The sequence below is a fragment of the Hyla sarda genome, chromosome 7 (assembly GCF_029499605.1).
Source record: "Hyla sarda isolate aHylSar1 chromosome 7, aHylSar1.hap1, whole genome shotgun sequence".
NCBI classification, from domain to species: Eukaryota; Metazoa; Chordata; class Amphibia; order Anura; family Hylidae; genus Hyla; species Hyla sarda.
Genome location: NC_079195.1, coordinates 183,208,577 through 183,235,656, shown reverse-complemented (window position 1 = coordinate 183,235,656; position 27,080 = coordinate 183,208,577). Strand labels below are relative to the sequence as shown.

The window sequence follows — 27,080 nt, the reverse complement described above, 5'->3', positions numbered from 1 at the left end:
TGACAGGTTAGAAAAGTGTTTGAGGAAGTGATGTAAGGTTGACTTGGAATGGGGATTGTAGAGGTATGAACACAGTTGGGATGAATAGGATGGTATAGTATTAGGAAAATTATTGAATAAGGGAGAGACCGGTAAGATAACATAAGGGGTTCAATACTGGACTGGTGTTAAAAGTATAGCGCCCCCATAGCCTGTGGACCATTAGCACTCCGAGTCCCTGTGAGGAATTCAGAGAGCACTATCAGTTTTTGAGTTAGGGTGGTGTAAATTCCTGCCTCGTCTGGGGGACTGGCAACTCATGCTATGCTGCAGTATCCATAGCTGGGCAATTTCATTGTCTCGACAAAAAACAGGACAGTCATATTAATGTGTATAGTGTTACAGCCGCTCCCAGCCAAGCTCAGCGCTTCTCTCATGGACTCTACACGTGGCAGCAGATGTTACCAGCCCACTGATTGGTTGCTCAGATAAGAAATGCTGATTAGCCGTCAAAAAGCGGGTGGGCAGGACTAAGAGCCGCTGGGACGTGTAGTGGTTTCAGTTGATGAGGCGTTTCCTGTACACTGCGATTATTCGTTACACTGGGTTACTGACTGCCAGTGTGTGTGCCATTGAGCATGCCCTGACTGCTGACACACAATTGTTCCTGGAGGAGGTGGGTTACACTTTGGGGGAGATTTATCAAAACCTGTCCAGAGGCAAAGTTGCCCAGTTGCCCATAGCAACCAATCAGATCGCTTCTTTAATTTTTAACAAGGCCTCGGCAAAATGAAAGAAGCGATCTGATTGGTTGCTATGGGCAACTCAGCAACTTTTCCTCTGCACAGGTTCCCCCTTTGTGTCCACATCATACTATAAGCTAATGTAGAAAAGCTGCAACCTGTAACTGTTGTTGTACTACAAGTTTCAGAAATCCCTCATGCAGATAATGGCCCTCATTTACTATCGCCAAACCGACAGCATTTGTCGGGTTTATGTTGTCGCACATTGTCTGCGCCATGGCGCAGACAATGTGCGACATGTTGCGACACTAATTCCCGACAAAAACCTTACTTTCACACACATTTACCAATTTTCCCGACCACATTACTCGGGTTTTGTGTTGTTTTTTAACCGACAGCTGCAAGCTGGTGCAAAAAACGTGTTCAAGTTTGTGCAAACTATTTCCCAACCAGGGTGCCTCCAGTTGTTGCAAAACTACACCTCTCAGCATGCCCGAACCGGCAAAGGCTGTCCGGGCATGCTGGGAGTAGTAGTTTCAAAACAGCTGGAGGCACCCTGCTTGAAAAACACTGAGCAAAGTGTGCAGGGAGAAAAATAAAACATTAACATTTTTCTCACCTAGTCCCGATCCCTGCAGATTCGTCTCCGTGTGTTCTGGAGTTTCCTCTCTTCTTGGTACAGTAGGACATTTCCCTTTTCAGCTAATCACTGGCCGCAGTGGTGTCACGTGTCAAGCCAGTGATTGGCTGATGGGGAGAGGTCTTGTTCTGCAGTAATACACTAGGTTTCCCAGGTCCCGTAGAAGATTTGAAATCCGCCCGGGAATTAAACCCAGTGTATTACTGCAGTACAAGAATGTGACAGGAGGGGGGGGGGGGGGGGGGGAGAGGGGAATGTGACAGGAGGGGGGAGAGGGGAATGTGACAAGGGGGGAATGTGACAGGACGGAGGGGGGTTGGGAATATGCTTTCTGTTTGCTGCAGACATAGTCTCCAGCAAACAGAAAGCAGTTCTTTTCTCACACTCCTGCGCTTCTGAGTGGAATGAATTCTGACAGGAATCTTGTCAGAATCCGAGAGGGATTCTGCTGCGACACTATAACTCGTATGCGACATTGTGCGGCACTCACATGCGACACATTATGTGTGAAAAGCCCTAGCTATCAGTGGGAAAAAAGAAAAAATACAACCTGGAAAACTTAGTAAGGCTGGGTTCACACTACGTTTTTGCCATACTGTTTTCAATCTGTTTTTCTAAAGAAAACCGTATAGCAAAAAAACGGATGGAACAGTATGGAAAAAAGTAAACCGTATGCGTTTTTAAACAGTATACTGTTTTTAAAAGTGCATACAGTTCCGTCAGTTTTTATAGAAAAAAAACCATACGTTTTTGAAAATTTTGTCCATTTTTAAAGGGAGGGGTCTTGAGTGGGGACATTAGGATTCAAATGCACATGTGCAAAGTAAAAACGTATATGTTTTTCCCGTATGGACGTCCATTGACGTCCATGTTAAAAAAAACGTATGCAGTTGCAGTACGGTTTTTAAACCGGAGACAAAATTGTGGTCAACCACGGTTTTGACTCCGGTTTAAAAACCATACTGCAACCGCATACGTTTTTTTTTTAACATGGACGTCAATGGGAAACGCACATGTATACGGTTCCATACGGGAAGAACGTATATGTTTTTACTTTGCACATGCGCATTTGAATCCTAAAGTCCCCACACAAGACCCCTCCCATTAAAAATGGACAAAATTTTCAAAAACGTATGGGTTTTTTTTTTCTATAAAAACTGACGGAACTGTATGCACTTTTAAAAACAGTATACTGTTTAAAAACGCATACGGTTTACTTTTTTCCATACTGTTCCATCCGTTTTTTTTTCATACGGTTTTCTTTAGAAAAACGGATTGAAAACAGTATGGCAAAAACGTGGTGTGAACCCAGCCTAAATGAGGGCCAATGAATGGATTGTAGCAGCTGTATGGAGGAGGGGGTGTGATATATAGAATGAAACATCATTCTGTCACATGGTTTTAGGTATTAGTCCTTGCAAATAGCTAGAGGGGACCAGTTACTTATATAAATCCAGTTACTTTTAATTGTCTTCCTTTTATTTTATTTTTATTATCTTTAGGCTTTGTTCTAATGGTGTATTTTTCTGTTTTAAAAAAAAATATACTCTGCAGAATATGCATCAGAGATAGAAGACGTGCCCTCAGGTCATTTCTGTGTATTTCACTACTTTTTTGCCACATATCTTGTTGTGGCTCTAGACCAGTGTTCCCCAACCGGGGTTCCTCCAGCTGTTGCAAAACTACAACTCTTAGCATGCCCAGACAGTCAAGGTTAAACAGCTCGAAGGCAGGGTGGAGGTGTGGTGACAAAGCACCATATGGGCATATTGTAGGCACGGGTGGGAAGTGACAAGGCCGCATCGGACATGACGCAGTTAAACTTTTCCATTGGTTTCGAACACTGAACTTATTTTCCTTCGGGAACTCCCTTGTTTCATCAATGCAGTTTGGTACAATTAATCTTTTAATGGCAGCCGATACGCCTTATTATAACGTATCGGCGGCCATTTTAGAGCAGTGTGGCTCTCCCATGCGGCGAACGCAGATGGCGAATGGTGTAAATTGAAAAAGGCAAAATAAAATCATATAACATGTTTTTCATTTCCCTCACAAAGAAAGAATTAATAAATAATTGCCAATAAACAATATATGAAACCCAAAAAAAGGTGGCATTAAAAAGAAAATCTTGTCCCGCAAAAAAATAAGAAAGCCTCCATATGACTTTGCGGCACTTTAGAAGGCGACGATGGAAAAACTTAAAAAATTGGTTGGGCATTAAGGCATGTTGGGGCAAGGGGCTAAGACAGTATTTTCCAAAGAGTGTGTCTTCAGCTGTTGCAAAACTACAGCTCCCAGCATGCCCGGACAGCCTTTGGCTGTCCGGGCATGCTGGGAGTTGTAGTTTTGCAACAGCTGGAGACACACTCTTTGGACAACACCGAGTTAAGTGGTGCCATTTAAAAAGAGTTATGGCTCTTACAAGGTCAGGATGGAAGAAACAACCAAAAATGTCTGTCAGAAAAAGGTTAATACGTTTTGTCATTGCAAAAGCTGCAGTCACCCAAAAGCCAGGGACTCAACAGATCAGTTTTATCTATGTACTGTGTTATATCCTTATATATAACAACACATAGCCCTCCAGGAGGTTATTATACAGAAGAAACCACACTATAGTACCGGCCTGGCGGTAGCCCAAATCCAACATGGCGACGCCGACACCACAACTTTTACTGTAACGTGATTACGTCTTTTTTTGCACTTGCGCAGTACTAAGTCACACAGCCGACAGGATGCGCGCATGCCCAGACGGAGAAATTACCTTCCTACCGGAGTTTTGGTGTCGGTATGTCGAGCGAGATGACTGGTGCAGCCCAGGTTAGTGACGGGCACCTCAGAGAGGATTCCATGATATGCCGGTAGCTGCCCTTCACCAGCAGGGGGGACTGTGGGTATACATAGAACACCAGCGCTAAAGTCTGAATACTGCCTGTATACTGTATGTAAGCAGCTTCTATTAAAGTTGGTATGCAGTCAGCTCCCCCTAGTGGCCGCCGAGAGTAGCTGAGACATTTCTGTCAATTTGGACCCAATGTTTCTCAACCACAACTTCCAGCATGCCCGAACAACTGTTGGCTGTCTGTGCATGCTGGGAGTTGTAGTTATGAAACAGCTGGGGATCCACAGGTTGGAGACCACTGGCCTTAACCCCTTAAGGACTCAGGGTTTTTCCGTTTTTGCACTTTCGTTTTTTCCTCCTTACCTTTTAAAAATCATAACCCTTTAAATTTTCCACCTAAAAATCCATATTATGGCTTATTTTTTGCGTCGCCAATTCTACTTTGCAGTGACATTAGTCATTTTACCCAAAAAATGCACGGCGAAACGGAAAAAAAAATAATTGTGCGACAAAATCGAAAAAAAAACGCCATTTTGTAAATTTTGGGGGCTTCCGTTTCTACGCAGTGCATATTTCGGTAAAAATGACACCTTATCATTATTCTGTAGGTCCATACGGTTAAAATGATCCCCTACTTATATAGGTTTGATTTTGTCGCACTTCTGGAAAAAATCATAACTACATGCAGGAAAATTTATACGTTTAAAAATGTCATCTTCTGACCCCTATAACTTTTTTATTTTTCCACATACGGGGCGGTATGAGGACTCATTTTTTGCGCCATGATCTGAAGTTTTTATCGGTATTATTTTTGTTTTGATCGGACTTTTTGATAATTTTTTATTCATTTTTTAATGTTATAAAAAGTTACCAAAATACGCTTTTTTGGACTTTGGAATTTTTTTGCGCGTACGCCATTGACTGTACGGCTTAATTAATGATATATTTTTATAGATCGGACATTTACGCACGCGGCGATACCACATATGTTTATTTATTAATTTTTTTACACTGTTTTATTTTTTTTATGGGAAAAGGGGGGTGATTCAAACTTTTATTAGGGAAGGGGTTAAATGACCTTTATTAACACTTATTTTTTACTTTTTTTTTTTGCAGTGTTATAGGTCCCATAGGGACCTATAACACTGCACACACTGATCTCTCATCCTGATCAAAGGCGTGTATTAACATGCCTGTGATCAGTGTTATCGGCGCTTGACTGCTCCTGCCTGGATCTCAGGCACGGAGCAGTCATTCGTCGATCGGACACCAAGGAGGCAGGTAAGGAGACCGCGGCGGTCCCGAACAGCCTGACTGAGCAGCCGGGATACTTTCAGTTTCACTTTAGAAGCGGTGGTCAGCTTTAACCGCCGCTTCTAAAGGGTTAATACCGCACATCGCCGCGATCGGCGATGCGTGGTATTAGCCGCGGGTCCTGGCCGTTGATTAGCGCCGGGACCGACGCGATATGATGCGGGATCGCAGCGCGATCCCGCTTCATATCGCGGGAGCCGGCGCAGGACGTAAATATACGTCCTGCGTCGTTAAGGAGTTAAAGGGGTACTCTGGTGGAAAACTTTATTTTATTTTATTTTTTTATCAACTGGTGCCAGAAAGTTAAACAGATTTGTAAATTACTTCCATTAACCCCTTAAGGACCCGGGGTTTTTCCGTTTTTGCACTTTCGTTTTTTCCTCCTTACCTTTAAAAAAACTCTTTCAATTTTGCACCTAAAAATCCATATGATGGCTTATTTTTTGCGCCACCAATTCTACTTTGTAATGACATCAGTCATTTTACCCAAAAATCTACGGTGAAACGGAAAAAAAAAATCATTGTGGGACAAAATTGAAGAAAAAACGCCATTTTGTAACTTTTGGGGGCTTCCGTTTCTACACAATACATTTTTCGGTAAAAAATGACACCTTATCTTCTGTCGTACTTGTGAAAAAAAATTATAACTTCATGCAGGAAATATTTTTGTGCCGTGATCTGAAGTTTTTAGCGGTACCATTTTTGTATTGATCGGACTTATTGATCGGTTTTTATAAATTTTTTCATGATATAAAAAGTGACCAAAAATACGCTATTTTGTACTTTGGAATTTTTTTGCGTGTACGCCATTGATTGTGCTGTTAATGATACATTTTTATAATTCGGACATTTCCGCATGTGGCGATACCACATATGTTTATTTTTATTTACACAGTTTTTTTTTTACTTGTTGGGGACGGAGGGCGTATGGATACGCCCTTGCGTCTTTTCACTTAAGGATGGATGGCATACCTTTACACCCTCCGCATTGCCAATCACCGCCGCTCGCCGAGCGGTGATCGGACCGGGATGACTGCTGATATCTATTCCCCCCCCCTCCCATTTCTGCGATCGCCGCAAATTGCCAGTCATTTCAGACCGGTGATTTGTGGAAATTCCAGGCCAACAGGGTCACTGGTGACCCCATCACCTGGAAAATAACAATGATCGGAGCTGTCACAGACAGCTCCGACCATACTAAAGGATGGGAGCGGGGTGGCAGTGCTGCCACCTCCTCCTATCCCCTGCCCCTGCAGTTCATTTCCCCAGCTCTGCCCAATGATCGAAGTCCGGGCAAAGTGGGGGAGAAACAAGGGGGGGGGGGGAGACCAGACTTACCGGAGCAGCGGCGGCGGGAGAGACCATCGGGCAGCGGTGGCGGAGACATTAGCAGTGCGGCCGGAAAGTGCGGCGGAGGAGGCTGGAGTGAAGATCGCCGATAATGATCTTCACTGTGGCCTTCTAAAAGTTGCAAAACTACAACTCCCAGCATGCCCACACAGCTAAAGGCTGTGCAGTGGTCTCCAAACTGTGGTCCTCCAGATGTTGCAAAACTACAACTTTCAGCATGCACTGACTGTCTGGGCATGCTGGGAATTGTAGTTTTGCAACATGTGAAGTGGCCCAGTTTGGAGACCACTATATGGTGGTCTCTAAATTGTAGCCCCCCAGATGTTGCAAAACTACAATTCCCAGCAGGCCCAGACAGTCAGGGGTGATGGGCAGTGTAGTTCTGCAATATCTGGCCTTTCATATGTTGCAGAACTACAACTCCCAGCATGCCTGGACAGTCTGGGCATGCTTGGAGTTTATAGTTTTGCAACATCTGGAGGGCTACAGTTTGGAGACCACTACTTAGCAGTCTCCAAACTGTTCTTCCCCAGTTGTTGCATAACTACAACTCCAAGCATTCCCAGACTGCCCAGGCATGCTGGGAGTTGTAGTTCTGCAACATCTGAAGGGCCAGATATTGCAGAACTACACTGCCCAGCATCCCTGACTGTCTGGGCCTGCTGGGAATTGTAGTTTGGCAACATGTGTAGGCACACTGGTTGGGAAACAGTGAGCTAGAGTCTGTTTCCTCACTCAGTGGTTCCCCACCAGTGTGCCTACAGCTGTTGCAAAACTACAACTCCCAGCATGTACGGTCTGTCAGTGCATTCTGGGAGTTATAGTTTTGCAACAGCTGAAGGTTTAGGTTTACATTGGTTTAGGTTTACAGTGGGTTTTCTTCTACAAGTTTGAGCTGCAGCGGAAAATTTTCCGCAGCTCAAACTCCCAGCGGAAAATTCGCTGTGAACCCCCGTCTGTGTGAATGTACCCTAAAAACACTACACTACACTGACACAAAATAAAAAGCAAAACACTACATATACCCCTACACAGTTAACCCCCCCCAATAAAAATGAAAAACGTCTCATACGGCAGTGTTTCTAAAACGGAGCCTCCAGCTGTTGCAAAACAACAACTCCCAGTATTGCCAGGAAGCCATTGACTGTCCTGGCAGGCTGGGAGTTTTGCAACAGCTGGAGGCACCCAGTTTGGGAAACACTGCCGTAGGGTTTTGGTGGAGACCAGCCCCATCCTTGTATCCGGGTCCGCCCCTATGCAAAGTATTAATTTAGGCCTCAAAAGCACATGGCGCTCTCTCACTTCAGAGCCCTGTCGTATTTCAAGGCAACAGTTTAGGGCCACATATGGGGTATTTCCGTACTCAGGAGAAATTGCGTTACAAATTTTGGGGGATTTTTCTCCTTTTACCCCTCATGAAAAGGAAAAGTTGGGGTCTACACCAGCCTGTTAGTGTACAAAATTTTTTAAAATGTCACACTAACAAGTGATGAGCGGCATTGCCCATATTCGAATTCGCGATATTTTGCGAATATATAGAAAAATATTTGTCTTGTATTTGCAAATTTTGTGTATACATTATATACACGTTTTCACGTAATATTCGCGTATTCGATGAAGAAAACTGATAGGGGGTGGGCAACTTTACTATTGGTTGCTAGGGATGTTGTTGATAACCTCTGACAAGTGTATTTGCATCATCCTAATTGGCCCAATAGTGATAAGAAGGAATATGCGCATATGCGGAAAAAGTGAATATTCGTAATTTCGAATATATAGCGAATATATTCGCAATATTCGTGATAAAAATTTGAAATGGGAATATTCGCGTCCAACACTAACACTAAAATGCTGGTGTTGCCCCATACTTTTCATTTTCACAAGAGGTAAAAGGAGAAAAAGACCCCCAAAATTTGTAACGCAATTTCTCCTGAGTACAAAAATATACCATATGTGGACGCAAAATGCTCTGCAGGTGCACAACAAGGCTCAGGAGTGAGAGCGCATTATGTACATTTGAGGCCTAAATTGGTGATTTGCACAGGGGTGGCTGATTTTACTGCGGTTCTGACATAAGCGCAAAACAATAAATACCCAGATGTGACCCCATTTTGGAAAATTGCTGCTGAACTTTGAAGCCCTCTGATTTCTTCAAAAAGTAAAAACAGGTCAATTTCATGATGCAAATATAAAATAGACATATTGTATATGTGAACCAATATGTAATGTATTTGATATGTCCCTTTTCCTTACAAGCAGAGAGCTACAAAGTTAGAAAAATACTAAATTTTCAAATTTTTCCTGAAATTTTGGAATTTTTCACCAAGAAATGATTCAAGTATCCACGAAAATTTATCACTAACATAAAGTAGAATATGTCACGAAAAAACAATCTCTGAATCAAATTTATAAGTAAAAGCAGCCAAGAGTTATTAATGCATGAAGTGATAGTGGTCAGATTTGAAAAAAATGCTCCCGTCCTTAGGATTATAATGGGCTCCGTCCCCAAGGGGTTAAATGGGAAAAGGGGGGTGATTCAAACTTTTATTAGGGAAGAGGTTACATGATCTTTATTCACTTTTTTTTTCTCTTTTTTTTTGCAATGTTATAGCTCCCATAGGGGGCTATAACACTGCACACACTGATCTTTTACATTGATCAATGGTTTCTCATAGGAAACCATTGATCGATGATTCTCACGCTTGACTGCTCATGCCTGGATCTCAGGCACTGAGCAGTGATTCGGTGATTGGACACTAGGACCTCGTGTCCTACAGCTGTTCGGGATGCCGCGATTTAATCGTCTAAAGGGTTAATAGCGCGCGGCAACGCGATCAGTGCCGCATGCTATTAGCCACGGGTCCCGGCCGTTGGCCCCGTGTTGTAGAACGGGAGCGGACTCATGGGTCCTTAGTGGTTAAAAAATCTTAATCCTTCCAGTACTTATTAGCTGCTGAATACTACAGAGGAAATTCTTTTCTTTTTGGAACACAGGGCTCTCTGCTGACATCATGACCACAGTGCTCTCTGCTGACATCTCTGTCCATTTTAAGAACTGTCCAGAGTAGGAGAAAATCCCCATAGCAAACATATGCTGCTCTGGACAGTTCCTAAAATGGACAGAGATGTCAGCAGAGAGCACTGTGTTCCAAACAGAGAAGAATGTCCTATGTAGTATTCAAATCTGTTTAACTTTCTGGCACCAGTTGATTTAAACAAAAAAAATAATTTTCACCGGAGTATGATGTCTAAGCACCGGAGTACCCCCTTAAGGGGGTTAAGGGGGTACTCCGGTGCTTAGACATCATATCCCCTATGCAAAGGATAGAGGATAAGATGCCTGATCTTGCACGCCGCCGCCCGTTAACCCATACAGGACCCAGGGCGTATGGATACGCCTTCTGTACCTGGGTCTTAAGGACCCAGGGTGTACCTGTACGCCCGTGGGAATTTCGGTCCCCGCCGGGCGGGGACCGGACCGGGGTGACTGCTGATATCGATCAGCAGGCACCCTGCGCAAATGCCCAGGGGGTCATCACACTTGCGATTTGCGCCGATTCGGGGTCATACGTGTCTATGGTGACCCGGAATATAAGGGGGATCGCGTTGTCCATGAAACCTACGATCCCCCTGAAGGGATAGGAGTGAGGTGGCAGGGGTGCCACCCCTCCTATCCCTGCTATTGGTGGTCTAGACGCGACCACCAATAGCAGATCGGGGGCGGCGGGGTTAGCTTTCGTTTTCCCCGTTCTGCCCACCCACAATAAGCAGGGCGGGGGACCGGGCGCCGAAGATCCTCTAGATCTTGCAAAACTACAACTCCTAGCATGCCCATGCAGCAGTTTGCTGTCTGTGCATGCTGGGATTTCTAGTTTTGCAACATCTGGAGGTCCACAGTTTGGAGATCACAGTGCAGTGGTCTCTAACTGTAGCCCTCCAGATGTTGCAAAACTGCAAATCCAGGCATGCCCAAACAGCAAACAGCTGTCTCGGCATGCTGGTAGTTGTAGTCGGGTAGCTCCAGCTGTTGCATAACTACATCTCCCAGCATCAGTACATGCTGGGAGTTGTAGTTTTGTAACAGCTATAGGCACACTGGTTGGAAAATACTGAGTTGGTAACAGAACCTAACTGAAGGTTTTCCAACCAGTGCGCCTCAAGCTGTTGCAAAACTACAACTACCAGCATGCGCGGTCTTTCAGTACATGCTGGGAGTTGTAGTTTAGCAACAGCTGGAGGCACCCTGTTTGGGAATCACTGGCATAGAATACCCCTATGTCCACCCCTATGCAATCCCTAATTTAGTCCTCAAATGCGCATGGCGCTCTCTCACTTTGGAGCCCTGTCGTATTTCAAGGAAACAGTTTAGGGCCACATATGGGGTATTTCCGTACTTGGGAGAAATTGCACTACAAATTTTGGGGGTCTTTTTCTCCTTTTACCCCTTATGAAAAGGAAAAGTTGGTGGCTACACCAGCCTGTTAGTGTAAAAAAAAATTTAAAAAATTGCACCAACATGCTGGTGTTGCCCCATACTTTTTATTTTCCCAAGTGTTAAAAGGAAAAAAGGCCCCCCAAAATTTGTAACGCAATTTCTGCTGAGTACGGAAATACCCCAGATGTGGGCGTAAAATGCTCTGCGGGCGCACAACAAGGCTCAGGAGTGAGAGCGCACCATGTACATTTGAAGCCTAAATTGGTGATTTGCACAGGGGTGGCTGATTTTACAGCGCTTCTGCCATAAACGCAAAAAAAGAAATACCCACATGTGACCCCATTTTGGAAACTACACCCCTCACGGAACGTAACAAGGGGTATAGTGCGCCTGAACACCCCACAGGTGTTTAATGACAATTCTTCAAAGTTGGATGGAAAAATGAAGAAAAAAAAAAATTTTTTTTTACTAAAATGCTGGTGTTACTCAACATTTTTCCTTTTCACAAGGAAAAATAGGAAAAAAGCTCCCCAAAATTTGTAACCCCATTTCTTTCGAGTAAGAACATACCCCATGTGTGGATGTAAAGTGCTCTGCTGGCGCACTACAATGCTCAGAAGAGAAGGAGCACCATTGGGATTTTGAAGAGAAAATTTGTCCGGAATTGAAGGCCACGTGTGTTTACAAAGCCCCCATAGTGCCAGAACAATGGAACCTCCCACATGTGACCCCATTTTGGAAACGAAACCCCTCATGTAATGTAATAAGGGGTACAGTGAGCATTTACGCCCCACAGGTGTCTGACAGATTTTTGGAACAGTGGTCCGTGAAAATGAAAATGCCTGTATCCCATTCCTGGTGGTCCAGTGGGGTGGATCGCCCCCCTGCAGCGAGATCGCAGGGGGGTCATTCACTGTGGAGGTAGCCTGAGGGTTTACCTCTCCTTCCATGGCGGCTCCTGCGCTCTGAATGATAAAGCCTGGCAGGACCAGGCTTTACCAATCGAGCGCAGAGCGCATATATATATATATATATATATATATATATATATATACATTTTAGGGTACATTCACACGTGTGCAGATTTGATGCGCAAGATTTGATGCACAGGATTTTCTGCTGCAGATTTCAATATAAACTAAATAACTGAGCACAGCTTCCAATCTGCTGTTACAAATCCTCCTAGCATTGTCCTGATATTTCTTCTTTCAATGATAGAAGGGAATCCATATGCCCTTAAGGGGTTGTTCTAAGTCATTGCTTTCCAAACAGTGTGTCTCCAGCTGTTGCAAAACGACAACTCCCAGCATGCCCGGACAGCCTTTGGCTGTCTGGGCATGATTGGAGTTGTACTTTTGCCACAGCTGGGGACACACTGTTTGGAAAATACAGTTTTAAATGGGAACTGTCAGAAACAATAACTTTTGATATGTTATAAAGCATGCGAAAACAATATGTTTTGCAATTGCTTTCATCAGAAAATTTCCAGTATTTAATACTGAAAAAGCCAGTCAAAAAAGTGGCCACTAGGGGTCCCCCTGCCTCCTGGGACACATACCAGTCCTGCAGTGTCCAGTGGTCATCGACACGTCAAGGACACCATGAGTGATTGACAGGGCTGCAGGCAGGTCCAGAGCTGCAGTGCTTGCTCCTGGCCCTCTGAGTCAGAGCAGAGTGAGGGGGAGGAGTCATCACAGTGAGGAGAAGAGAGGGACACGCCCCATTCCTCTGCATGGACAGAAACCTCACTGAGCAATGATGGCAAGTAAATAAAGGTAATTCTGAGAGAAATATAGGTCGTAGACACATACACATTAAATGTACATGATCAGGATGAGGTACTGAGAAACATATAACAGTTTTTTTTGCGGGGGGGGGGGGATCTGACAGGTACGCTTTAAGTAAACATCCCCTTGTCCCATCTCCTGTTTTCAGCAGCCGAAGGTGGACAGCAACACCAAAAGGAACCGAAGCAGGAAGTTACACAATTTGCGTAACTCCTATTGACTTTAATTGGAGTTGTACAAACTGCGTAGCCCTGCAGCCTACTCTGTTTACCTAACTCCGAGAGTTACATAAACAGCGTGGCTAGTGAAGAATAAAAACAGTATTGGAATCGGGGAACCTGAGGCTACAAAATATTATGGAAAAAGTCTTCTTTTTTTAATATTAACTCTCCTAGGACTGTATCCACCTTTTCCAGCCCACCGGAGCACCTGAAAGCTGAACTTATTTATGCAGACTAAAGTTAGCAACCGCCAAGCTGCGAAGTTCGTGACGAATCGAATCACTGTAACTTTGCTCATCTCTAGATACAAACCTATTGATACAGCAGACTTGGTTACAGCTCATGTTGTCATTGTGTAGGCATTTGATCATGAAGTGCACATACGATGTGAAGAACGTTCCTCGGAGCAGACCTTGTACTCAGGGGACCTTGAAGAATCAGTGAGAGAGGAGAAGTCCAGCGGTTCCCTGACCAAACAGATGCTAAATCTCACCCTCAAGATCATCTACCTGCTGACTGGAGAGGTGAGAGATTGTATGTGAGGACTAGCTCCTATGACTGTGCCATACTTTTTTATGGAATGTCACATGATTTTATCGCCCCTCATGGCGTCATGGATGGAGGGGGCGTCGCGTGATGTCACGAGGGGGCATGGCATTATGTCAAGTCTCCAGTCCTGGAAAGAAAGAGCTTTCTGAGACTCGAGACGTAGCCCCGCATAGAATGCAGGTGCTACGCGGAGATCACGGGGGGGGGGGTCCCAGCAGCGGGCCCCTGGCGATCAGACATCTTATCCCATATCCTTCAATAGGGGATAAGATGTCTTTGCCCAGATAACCCCTTTAATCTTCTGTACAGGGCCTCGGCTACTTACCTGTCCTCGGCGTGCTCCAGCCCCCACCTTCCTGGATGAGAGCAAGTGACGGCCCGCTTAGCCCATCAGCAGCTAAGGTGGGACATCATTGCAGCTGGTAAATGACTGAGCGGGCTGTCAGTTACTCTCGTCCTGTAACGTAAGGTCCGGAGTAAGCCAAGCTCAGGTAAGTAGCTGAGGTCCTGTACGGTAGATCTTGTTGGGTCCCAGCGGTCGGACCCCTTTACAATCAGATGCTGTGTTTGATTAGCTCAATTCCCGGGAGTTTCTGGGTCCAGAAAGTTAAACAGATTTGTAAATTAAATTTAAAGAAAAAGGATAAGTGCAGCTCACAATTAATACACTAATCCGAGATTAGATTGGGTAGGCACCTATACCCTAGGTGCAAGAGGAAAAAGTTCAGTAGCAAAAATATTTACCCAAAACCTCAAGGAGAGTGTATATAATATTAATATTTATAATGAATGGAACTGACCGTGCTTCAATTAACAGTAATATTTATTATAATATCACATCAATTATAAAAATTTAATTAAGAAGATCCCCTCACAGGGGATCAGACAATAAAATAAAATACACTAAAATAATTCCTGATGCCTCTAATGTACGTTCATATAGCAGATAACATATAAAGATATCTAGCAATAAATGGTTCCCTGTAAGGGTGTGAATGTAATAGATCACAAAACTGTTCTTTCAATTAATATGAATGGCAGTTGTTATGGAACAATGTTGCAATATTGTCCTTCTGATATGAAAGTGTATCAGGATTATAGAAGCGCTTTAAGAGCAGAAGTTGTGCGCTCACCGGTATCCAATGTTAGGCAGTCCACGTTAGTATCCGATCTGGGACAAGAGCTGTTTGCCGGTTCTCTGATGCACTCCAGTAGTCGGCCTCGTGGAGTTGGCGTGTGACGTCACTGGGAGCTCTGCTGGAACAACGGCCTCACCGGAGTGGAGAGTGAATAGGAGCTGTAGATGTTAGCCGCATAAATCCTCTGCAAGGTATATTGAATTAAAACTGCAACTGCCAAGTGAAAAGCCGCACATATAGATGGCATCCACTTCCTAGACGCGTTTCAGGGTACTTGAATATTGACCCTTTCTTAGTGAAGAAAGGGTCGATATTCAAGTACCCTGAAACGTGTCTAGGAAGAGGATGCCATCTATATGTGCGGCTTTTCACTTGGCAGTTGCAGTTTTAATTCAATATACCTTGCAGAGGATTTATGCGGCTAACATCTACGGCTCCTATTCACTCTCCACTCCGGTGAGGCCGTTGTTCCAGCAGAGCTCCCAGTGACGTCACACGCCAACTCCACGAGGCCGACTACTGGAGTGCATCAGAGAACCGGCAAACAGCTCTTGTCCCAGATCGGATACTAACGTGGACTGCCTAACATCGGATACCGGTGAGCGCATAACTTCTGCTCTTAAAGCGCTTCTATAATCCTGTGCATACAGACGGGCAGCCTAAATAACGGGTCCGGTGCAGTTCGGACCAGCTGCTATTATCACTGGCAATATCTCTAGTCAGCGCCTGCCAGCGCAGACAAATATCGCCATTTTAGTCCACAGACTTTCTATTACATCTTACTCTGCTGTAACTTTTAATATCTCTGCCTTCAGCGAATACTGTAATCCTGATACACTTTCATATCAGAAGGACAATATTGCAACATTGTTCCATAACAACTGCCATTCATATTAATTGCCATTCATCTTTATTGAAAGAACAGTTTTGTGATCTATTACATTCACACCCTTACAGGGAACCATTTATTGCTAGATATCTTTATATGTTATCTGCTATATGAACGCACATTAGAGGCATCAGGAATTACTTTAGTGTATTTTATTTTATTGTCTGATTCCCCCCCCCCCCCCCCCCATAGGGCCCTGTGAGGGGATATTCTTAATCAAATTTTTATAACTGATGTGATATTATAATAAATATTTCTGTTAATTGAAGCACGGTCTATTCCATTCATTATAAATATTAATATTATATACACTCTCCTTGAGGTTTTGGGTAAAGATTTGTAAATTACTTCTATTAAAAAAAAATCTTAATCCTTCCAGTACTTATCAGCTGCTGAAGTTGAGTTCTTTTCTTTCTTGTCTGACCATAGTACTCTCTGCTGACACCTCTGTCTGTCTCAGGAACTGTCCAGAGCAGGAGAAGTTTGCTATGTGGATTTGCTCCTACTTTGGACATTTCCTGAGACAGACAGAGGTGACAGCAGAGAGCATTGTAGTCAGACAGAAAAGAACAACTCAACTTCAACAGCTGATAAGTACTGGTAGGATTAAGATTTTTTAATAGAAGTAATTTACAAATCTGCTTAACTTCCTGGAGCCAATTGATATGAAAAAAAAAAATAGTTTTTCACTAGAATACCCCTTTAACCCGTTCAGGACCCATGACGTAACGTTACGTCCCGACACCCTGGGTCTTATGGACCCATGACATGGGCAGTTCCGGTCCCCGCCGTGCGGCGGGCGGAGATCGGACCGGGATGCCTGCTGAAATCATTCAGCAGGCATCCCGTGCAAATGCCCAGGGGGGTCATCAGACCCCCCACATGTCGGCGATTGCGGCAAATCGCAAGTGAATTCACACTTGCGATTTGCGCGATTCCGGGTCATTACGGGTCTATAGTGACCCGGTGACCAGGAATGTAAGGGGGATCGCGGGTGTCTAAGACACCCAGGATCCCCCTGAAGCGATAGGAGTGAGGTGGCATGGGTGCCACCCCTCCTATCCCTGCTATTGGTGGTCTAGACACGACCACCAATAGTAGATCGGGGGGGGGGTTTAACTTTCGTTTTCCCCGTCCTGCCCTCCCACAATAGGCAGGACAGAACGGGGAAACGACAGGGACCGGCGCCAAAGATCCACTTACCGATCCTGGTGGGCGACGGAGATCGGCGGGCGGCGATGACGTGCGGCTGGATCCGACGGAAGCTGGTGAGTTGCCTAGCAACATCTGGAGGGTACAGTTTGAGACCATTATACAGTGGTCTCTAACTGTAGCCCTCCAGATGTTGCAAAACTACAACTCCCAGCATGCCCAGACAGCTGTTTGGGTATGCTGGAATATGTAGTTTTGCAACAGCTGGAGGGCTACAGTTTGAGACCACTATATAGTGGTCCCTAACTGTAGCCCTCCAGATCGTGCAAAACTACAACTCCTAGCATGCCCAAACAACTGTTTGCTGTCAGGGCATGCTGGGAATTGTAGTTTTGCAACAGCTGGAGGACCACAGTTTGGAGATCACTTTGCAGTGTTCTCTAAAACTGTAGCCCTCCAGATGTTGCAAAACTGCAAATCCCAGCATGTCCAAACAGCAATCAGCTGTCTCGGCATGCTGGGAGTTGTAGTTGCGTACTTCCAGCTATTGCATAACTACATCTCCCAGCATGCCCTTCGGCGATCAGTACATGCTGGGAGTTGTAGTTTTGCAACAGCTGGAGGTTGGAAAATACTGAGTTAGGTAACAGAACCTAACTGAAGGTTTTCCAACCAGTGTGTCTCCAGCTGTTGCAAAAGTACAACTCCCAGCATGCACGGTCTGTCAGTACATGCTGGCAGTTGTAGTTTTGAAACAGCTGGAGGTTTGCCCCCCCCCCCATGTGAACGTACAGGGTACATTCACACAGGCAGGTTTACAGTAAGTTTCCTGCTTCAAGTTTGGGCTGCGGCAAATTTTTCGCCGCAGCTCAAACTCCTAGCGGGAAACTCACCGTAACACGTCAGTGCGAATTTACCCTAAAAACACTACACTAACACATAATAAAGAGTACAACACTACATATACACCCCTTACACTGTCTCCCCCCCCCCCCCCATTAAAAAATTAAAACCGTATTGTACGGCAGTGTTTCCAAAACGGAGCCTCCAGCTGTTGCAAAACAACAACTCCCAGCATTTCTGGACAGCCACTGACTGTCCAGGCATGCTGGGAATTTAGCAACAGCTGGAGGCACCCTGTTTGGGAATCACTGGCATAGAATAACCATATGTCCACCCTATGCGATCCCTAATTTAGTCCTCAAATGCGCATGGAGTTCTCTCACTTTGGAGCCCTGTCGTATTTCAAGGAAACAGTTTAGGGCCACATATGGGGTATCTCCGTACTCGGGAGAAATTTTGGGGGGCTTTTTCTCCTTTTACCCCTTATGAAAAGGAAAAGTTGGGGCTACACCAGCTTGTTAGTGTAAAAAAATAAAAAATTTTACACTAACATGCTGGTTAGTTATACTTTTTATTTTCACAAGTGTTAAAAGGAAAAAAGACCCCCAAAATTTGTAACGCAATTTCTCCTGAGTACAGAAATACCCCATATCTAGGCGTAAAATGCTCTGCGTGCTCACAACAAGGCTCAGAAGTGAGAGCGCACTATGTACATTTGAGGCCTAAATTGGTGATTTGCACAGGGGTGGCTGATTTTACAGCGGTTCTGACATAAACGCAAAAAAATAAATACCCACATGTGATCCCATTTTGAAAACTACACCCCTCACGTAATGTAATAAGGGGTACAGTGAGCATTTACGCCCCACAGGTGTCTGACAGATTTTTGGAACAGTGGTCCGTGAAAATGAAAAATTAAATTTATCATTTGCACAGCCCACTGTTCCAAAGATCTGTCAAACGCCAGTGGGGTGTAAATACTCACTGCACCCCTTATTAAATTCTGTGAGGGGTGTAGTTTCCAAAATAGGGTCTTATGTGGGGGGGTCCACTGTTCTGGCACCACAGGGGGCTTTGTAAACGCACATGGCCCCTGACTTCCATTCCAAACAATTTTTTTCCCAAAAGCTCAATGGCGCTCCTTCTCTTCTGAGCATTGTAGTGCGCCAGCAGAGCACTTGACGTCCACACATGGGGTATTTCCATACTCAGAATAGATGGGTTTCCAAATTTGGGGGGGGGGGGGTCTTTTCTGCTATTAACCATTGCAAAAATGTGAAATTTGGGGGGAAGCACACATTTTAGTGAAAAATTTTTTTTTACATATGCAAAAGTCGTGAAACCCCTGTGGGGTATTATGGCTCACTTTATTCCTGGTTACGTTCCTCAAGGGGTCTAGTTTCCAAAATGGTATGCCATGTGGTTTTTTTTTTTTGCTGTTCTGGCACCATAGGGGCTTCCTAAATGCGACATGCCTCCCGAGCAAAATTTGCTCTCAAAAAGCCAAATATGACTCCTTCTCTTCTGAGCATTGTAGTTCGCCCGTAGTGCACTTCAGGTCAACTTATGGGGTACCTCCATACTCAGAAGAGATGGGGTTACAAATTTTGGGGGGTATTTTCTGCTATTAACCCTTGCAAAAATGTGAAATTTGTAGGGAAACACACATTTTAGTGAAAAAAAATTTTTTTTTTTTTACATATGCAAAAGTCGTGAAACACCTGTGGGGTATTGAGGCTCACTTAATTCCTTGTTACGTTCCTCAAGGGGTCTAGTTTGAAAATGGTATGGCATGTGTTTTTTTTTTTGCTGTTCTGGCACCATAGGGGCTTCCTAAATGCAACATGCCCCCCAAAAACCATTTCAGAAAAACGTACTCTCCAAAATCCCCTTGTCGCTCCTTCGCTTCTGAGCCCTCTACTGCGCCCGCCGAACAATTTACATAGACATATGAGGTATGTGCTTACTCGAGAGAAATTGCGCTACAAACATAAGTATAAATTTTCTCCTTTTACCCCTTGTAAAAATTCAAAAATTGGGTCTACAAGAACATGAGTGTAAAAAATGAAGATTGTGAATTTTCTCCTTCACTTTGATGCTATTCCTGTGAAATACCTAAAGGGTTAAAATGCTGACTGAATGTCATTAGGAATACTTTAGGGGTGCAGTTTTTTATAATGGGGTCATTTGTGGGGTATTTCTAATATGAAGACCCTTCAAATCCACTTCAAACCTGACCTGGTCCCTGAAAAATAGTGAGTTTGAAAATTTTGTGAAAAATTGGAAAATTTCTGCTGAAGTTTGAAGCTCTCTGGTGTCTTCCAAAAGTAAAAACTCATCAATTTTATGATGCAAACATAAAGTAGACATATTGTATATGTGAATCAAAAATTTTTTTTATTTGGAATATCCATTTTCCTTACAAGCAGAGAGCTTCAAAGTTAGAAAAATGCAAAATTTAAAAAATTTTCATAAAATTTGGGGATTTTTCACCAAGAAAGGATACAAGTTACCACAACATTTTACCACTATGTTAAAGTAGAATATGTCCCGAAAAGACAATCTCGGAATCAGAATGAAAGGTAAAAGCATCCCAGAGTTATTAATGCTTAAAGTGACAGTGGTCAGATGTGCAAAAAATGGCCGGGTCTTACAGTCAAAATTGGCTGGGTCCTTAAAGGGTTAAACCTTCAGTCAACACCTCATCTGATATGTTTTGATACAATAGGGATCAAAAGTTTGGGCACCCCAGGTAAAAAATTTTATTAATGTGCATAAAGACTTGTGAGACTTCTACTCGTGAGATGTTCCCTGTGCTACTGGCTGCAATACAACCCCAAAGCATGATTGATCCACCCCCATGCTTAACAGTTGGACAGAGGTTCTTTTCATTAAATTCTGTTCCCCTTCTTCTCCAAATGTACCTTGCTCATTCCGGACAAAAAGTTCAAATTTAACCTCATCGGTCCACAGAACTTGTTTCCAAAATGCATCAGGCTTGTCTATATGTTCATTTGCAAAGTTCAAACGCTGATTTTTCTGGTGACGACGTAGAAGAGGTTTTCTTCTGATGACTCTTCCATGAAAATCATATTTGTACAAGTATCTCTTTACAGTGGAATAATGTACCACAACTTCAGTGTCTGCCAGATCTTTCTGGAGGGATTGTGCTGTCAAACGTGGGTTTTGAATTGTTTTTCTCACAATCCTGCGAGCTGTTCTGTCTGATATTTTTCTTGGTCTTCCAGATCTTGCTTTAACTTCCACTGTTCCTGATGACTGCCATTTCTTAATTACATTCCGAACAGAGGATATTGACATCTGAAAACATTTTGCTATCTTCTTATAGCCTTCTCCAGCTTTGTGAGCATCAACTATTTTCAGTTTGAGATTTCTAGACAACTGCTTAGAAGAACCCATGGTGCTGATTGTTGGGGCAAGGTCAGAGGAGTCTGGGCATTTAAAACCTTTTAGATTGACATCACCTGGTCTTCCCAGATGATGATTGAGAACAATCCATGACACTGGCAGGTCTCAGCTTTGCAAAGGGGGCAGTGCATGCTATAAATTCTCCAGGGTTCCCAAACTTTTGCAGACGCCATTTTTTTGTTTTCTTTTATTTTGAAAGTGTAAATGATGGAAATAAAATCTAACTTTTGTTGACATAAGAATGTCTAATCTGTAATTTGATGCCTTTTGGAGATTTTTCCATCTTTCCTTGGCTTCTTTATGCACATTAATAAAAAATTTTAACTGGGGTGCCCAAACTTTTGATCCCCACTGTATGTGTGAACCATTACTGTGATATTGTGTGGTTATTATATTTTGTAGGATTATGCCCCACTGAACAATGGCAAACAAGTAACCCAGAGCAGCAGTCCACAAACAAGAGACAGATCAGTCAGCACCCTCACCCATATCTCTGAACCATCATTTCTATCACTGATGCATGAGAGAAGGAATGATGAGAAGATCCTGGAACTTATTAACAAGATCCTTCATCTGCTGACTGGAGAGGTGAGCGCTTCTCAGACACAACACACTATCTTTAAAATAGTGCTGCAACTAACTATTATTTTCATTATCGATTATTTGGCTGATAATTTTTTTCGCCGTGATCTGTAGGTGTTATCTGTACCTTTTTGGTACAGATCGGACTTTGTGATCGCTTTTTCTGCCATTTTTTTCTGGGATATGATGTGACAATAAGGAACACAATTTTTTTAATATGTTTTATTAAATTTATGCCATTCACAGATCGGGATCAATAACATTATATTTGAATAGTTTAGACAATGCCGCATACGGCAATACCAAATGTATACAATTTTTTGGTTTAGTTTTTTTTTTTATTTAGAAAAGGGTGATTAAATTTTTTTAGTCCCCCTTAGTTGTACAGATCAATGCAGTACATATGTACTGCATTGTTCCATGAGACCTGTTCTCTATTGCTAGAGCCTCCCACAGTCCCAGCAGTCATGTAGGGCTAGAAAAGGCCTCTGGCTGCCATGAAAACGGATCTTCTTCCCGTCATTGTATTATAGGGAGCAGATCCAAACCACTGCACTACCAATGACAAATAAAATGTAAGTTTACATGTAGCTGTGAGTTTTGACACCCGGCAGTGGCGATCGCTCCGCGCCAGCTTTTAGCGGTGGGCAGACATGCGTTGGCCAGGTCTACTTCTGCACTTGCAACAGAATTCTAGCACAAGAAGTGCCAAAAAATTGTCTTCTATTACTTGCGCCATGTTTACTCTGAGTTTAATTCACTTTCTAGGCAGCTTTCTGCTGCAGCCTGAAAGGGGGTGGTATCTGGAAAAAAGAAAAAAAAGGTGTGGCTTCAGTAATGGGGTGTGGCTTATGATACATCAACATTCTGGTGCTATTAAAGTTGATCTGAATTGAAACTATGGCAAAACTATTTTTTTATTGTGCATTTTCTGCCCGGCTCCTTAAATGACAGTTCGCTCAGGCTATCACCGGCTGAGGCGGGAAATCGCTTCGGCCGGCGATACGCTGACAGCGCTGTGATGTTTCGAGCAGCAGCACCAGAGGAATGGGACGCTGATATCTCCACAACAGGGAACGTAGGAAGGGGAGTTCAAGTTTTTTTTTTTTTTTACAGCCTGGACACAGGATAAGTTAAATCATTTTCACTGCATATCTCCTTTAAATGATCATCCCCTTCTCAATCAAAAACATATTGTTTACCTATATATATTTATCTGATTTTCATGTAGGTATGGAAACTACCAGAAAGATGCCCACAACGCTGTGAAATGATCCAACCTGAATGGTCATCGGGTAAGAGCATGATTTAGATGCATCACTCATACAATAGAATGCAAATAAAAGCTAATGCACATAGCAATATAAACCACATCTTAACATCTTGGGAATATATTTAGTACTGTAAGTTATTGTAAACATGAGCAACAGGGAGCACCATCCTTACAGGCTGTCAAGAGATATTGGACGCACACTGAGCCTTAAAGGGGGGGTCCGGTGAAAAACAATTTATAAGTTTCTGATTGTGGAGGGAGGAGCCTAACCGGGAAGTGCAGAATGCTGTCACGCATTCACCGGCTTAGAACTCGCAATTGCAGCAGGTCACAGGAATGAGACATGTTGCGATCTAACTTTTGACATGTCTGCACAGAATGTAAAAAGCTTTTCAATTGACATTTAGACTCTCATTGCTTCATAAATGCCTAACAACTAGTATTAACAAATTTGTTGAAGTAAGGCTGGGTCCACACTACGTTTTGTCCCATACGGGAGCGCATACGGCAGGAGGGAGCTAAAACCTCGCGCTCCCGTATGTGACCGTATGCGCTCCCGTATGCCATTCACTTCAATGAGCCGACCGGAGTGAAACGTTCGGTCCGGTCGGCTCATTTTTGCGCCGTATGCGCTTTTACAACCGGACCTAAAACCGTGGTTGACCACGGTTTTAGGTCCGGTTGTAAAAGCGCATACGGCGCAAAAATGAGCCGACCGGACCGAACGTTTCACTCCGGTCGGCTCATTGAAGTGAATGACATACGGGAGCGCATACGGTCACATACGGGAGCGCGAGGTTTTAGCTCCCTCCTGCCGTATGCGCTACCGTATGGGACAAAACGAAGTGTGGACCCAGCCTAAAACAGTTACGTTAGGCTTTTTTTCACTTGCTAAAGGTTTGTTGTGTTTGAATGGATCCTGAACAAGTCGGAGCACAAATGACACCGCTGGTCTCTAAAGAATCCTGTTGACTTAAAATGGGGTGTGTCGGGTGTCAGGCATTTTACAGAAGTCAAGCGGAGAAAAAAAGATCAGATGCAATATTTTTTTTCTCTGCTCAACACCTGTCCTTTCAATGGCAGTATGAACGTAGCCTTAGAAATTTGAGTATCTGTAATGTCCTACTGTTACTATTACATGTATATCTGGCCTTATTTTCTGCAGATTGCATAGAGAACACAAATACCCAGGAAGAATTGGCCAATACTGAAAGCTCCCCACATTTTACAACAGATATTGAAGAATGCATGATAGAGATTTCACCAAGGAGGAGAAACAACTTGATGGAAAAAGACCATACAACGAAATTCACTCAGACAGGATGCACTTCTATTGACATGGCAGAAAAATACAGCTTGTCGGAGGGGGTAAGAACAGTCTACAGTAAGGCCACACAGACTGAATGCACATCTACCTGCATCCTGGATTCTAGTACAGAGAGTACTACTCTGAAAAAACAAGCTTCAAGCAATAAGGTCAGAGCTGATACTAAAAGCCATGATAAAAAGCTGGTTGTCACCATTGTGCCTTCATATCAGTGCTCCATGTGCTCTGGGACATTTTCTAGTGACTTGGAGCTTCTTCAGCATCAGATAGAGCACAAGGAGCAGGATATGGAGTGCACGGTGTGTGGAAAACAATTTTCTTGTAGATCACACCTTGCAAGGCATCAAAAGATCCACACCGGGGAGAAGATGTTCCTGTGTTCAGAGTGCGGCAAATGTTTTACCTTAAAATCTGCCCTCATGAGGCACCAAATGATCCACACCGGAGAGCGGCCATTTGCCTGTTCTGTTTGTGGGAAGAGTTTTAATCAGCGGTCCCACTATGTACGCCACCAGCTGAGCCATTCTGGAAAGAAGCCGTTTTCTTGTTCTGAATGTGGGAAGAGGTTCATTCAGAAATCGGATCTTGTGAAGCATCAGAGGGCACATAAAGACAAAAGTCTTTCTTGTCCTGTATGCGGGAAACAATTTTGCTCGAAAATGTTCCTGGTCAAACATCGCAATAGTCACTCTGACATGAACAAGGCTGTGTGCCCCGATTGTGGCAAGTGCTTTACCCAGAAATCTGCTCTTGTTGTGCACCAGAGAATACACACTGGGGAGAAACCTTTCTCCTGCTTGGACTGCGGCAAAGTTTTCAACCGGAATTCTCTTCTTATGAGACATCAAAGGGTTCACACTGGAGAAAAACCCTTCTCATGTATTTACTGTGGGAAAAGCTTCACACGAACCACAAACCTTATAATACATCAGAGGACGCACACAGGGGAAAGACCATTCTCCTGCACAGTGTGTCACAAAATATTCAGTAGTAATGCAACTCTTATTAAACATCAGAAGATCCACATGGTTGATAAAGATGTTCTGAGACTTGGGGACATGGGACAAAAATAAAGAACTGATTTTCTTCTCTCTTTGAGCACTGTCTTTAGTCATTCAAACAAGTGACATAGTAATATAACTGCACTGAGGATAATGTGTAGGATGGCTCAAGCTGCATTAATCTCATCACCTTAGGTCAGTGTTTCCCAACCAGGGTGCCTCCAGCTGTGGCAAAACTACGACTCCCAGCATGCCCGGACAGCCAAATGCTGTCCGGTCATGCTGGGAGATGTAGTTTTGCCACAGCTGGAGGCACCCTGGTTGGGTAACACTGCCTTAGGTGGTGAGTGATGGTATTTAATGTTTTCATTTGCCAGAAAATAATTTAAAGAAGCATCTTTAACGGAACCTGTCATCAGATATTACCTTTATAAAACACATTATACAATGCGTTTTGTATGGTAAAATCTTCCTCATCATCCACAGGAGACATTCTTTCCTGGCAGAAAGATGAGAATATAGGAGGAGATTTATAGAAAACCTGTGTAGAAGAGGAGTGGAGCAGTTGCCCATAGCATCTAATCAGATCACTTATTTCATTTTTCACAGACCTTTTTTTAAAATGAAAGAACCGATCTGATTAGATTCTACGGGCAACTGTACCACTCTTCCTCTTCACAGGTTTAAAAGTGTCCCCTGCCAGCCCCGTAAGTAGGGCGGGGAGCTAAACTTACCTATTTTGACTGCTCTGGCTGTAATAGTTCCCCCTCAGAGTGATTGCTTCCTAAGCAAACAGAGCAGAGCAATGACGGTCTGTAATGGGGATTTTAACTTTTATTAGGTGGGCCTATTCACATTTATTTTTTGATACATAGCATTGAACAGTGTTATCAACGCTGCATTTATACAGGCTGCTGAGGCTTCCTGTATTCTTGGAGCACCGATCTAATGACACAGAGGCATGTAGGGACCCACTGGACGACATCAAGCCGAGCTGCTTAGAGTGGTCATTTTTCACAGTGCATAAAGCTATTGCAAATTGAAGTATATATCAACTATACGTCATAGAACAGGAAAAAGTTAGAATCCAAATATAAAAACAAATGTTAAAGGGGTATTCCAGGATTTTTTATTTTGACTATGCTACAGGGGCTGTAAAGTTAGTGTAGTTCATAATATAGTGTCTGTACCTGTGTGTGACAGTTTTCTCACAATTCTTCTGTGATTTTCACCCCCAATATTTATTTTTACCAGCATACAAAATGACTGTTGTTTCAGGTCTCGGCCGCATTGCAACCTGGGAAAAATCGGACTCACTAGTCAGCTGATGACAGGAAGCCTGTCTGCTTCAATGGGTGGAGCTTGGTGGGAGACAGATCAATCTGCAACTAATGCAACAGCTGTAGGCACCCTGATTGAAAACCACAGGTCTTTTGAATGGATGCAGCTCATTTATGTTTCAATGGGTGGGGTGGCTGATGTGTGGGAAGGAGGAAAATGGGATTTGTAGGAAAAGAAGAAAAGTCAAACAGGAAATACCAGTTCAGAAAAAGCTAGCCACATTGTTATGGTAATTTCACAACATAGC

The 27,080-nt window shown here is 43.6% G+C and overlaps 2 protein-coding genes across 9 annotated transcripts in view; one reads left to right on the top strand and one right to left on the bottom strand.

The window, feature by feature from the left end:
- Positions 1-4,220, bottom strand: part of STX3 (syntaxin 3) — a 243,052-nt gene extending 238,832 nt beyond the window's left edge. For 3 of the 6 annotated variants that reach the window (XR_008846537.1, XR_008846536.1, XM_056531720.1), the window contains exon 1: positions 4,124-4,208. The gene's annotated coding sequence lies outside the window, so the exon portion shown is untranslated. Of the gene's footprint in view, positions 1-4,123 lie in introns of all 6 variants that reach the window. The other 3 variants (XR_008846538.1, XM_056531728.1, XM_056531723.1) reach the window with 3 other exon arrangements.
- On the top strand, positions 521-25,602 carry LOC130282854 (zinc finger protein OZF-like). 3 transcript variants are annotated; one of them, XM_056531716.1, is made up of 5 exons: positions 521-655; positions 13,668-13,832; positions 21,712-21,897; positions 23,123-23,186; positions 24,330-25,602. In XM_056531716.1, exons 1-5 carry the CDS (start codon positions 545-547, stop codon positions 25,562-25,564), a joined length of 1,761 nt encoding a protein of 586 aa, XP_056387691.1. In that variant the 5' UTR covers positions 521-544; the 3' UTR covers positions 25,565-25,602. The 3 variants fall into 3 exon arrangements, with proteins under 3 accessions (XP_056387691.1, XP_056387693.1, XP_056387692.1); XM_056531718.1 differs by lacking the exon at positions 521-655 and adding an exon at positions 2,928-2,949 and having other exon boundaries at positions 24,330-25,601; XM_056531717.1 differs by lacking the exon at positions 521-655 and adding an exon at positions 4,050-4,179 and having other exon boundaries at positions 24,330-25,601.
- Positions 25,603-27,080: the final 1,478 nt, after the last annotated feature.

What these genes read in the sequence shown, in the direction of transcription:
- LOC130282854 (XM_056531716.1), top strand. Translation starts at nt 545, where the DNA reads ATGAGGCGTTTCCTGTACACTGCGATTATTCGTTACACTGGGTTACTG. An exon ending in TCTACCTGCTGACTGGAGAG is followed by an intron (nt 13,833 to 21,711) that starts GTGAGAGATTGT and finishes TATATTTTGTAG; the next exon opens with GATTATGCCCCACTGAACAA. An exon ending in TTCATCTGCTGACTGGAGAG is followed by an intron (nt 21,898 to 23,122) that starts GTGAGCGCTTCT and finishes ATTTTCATGTAG; the next exon opens with GTATGGAAACTACCAGAAAG.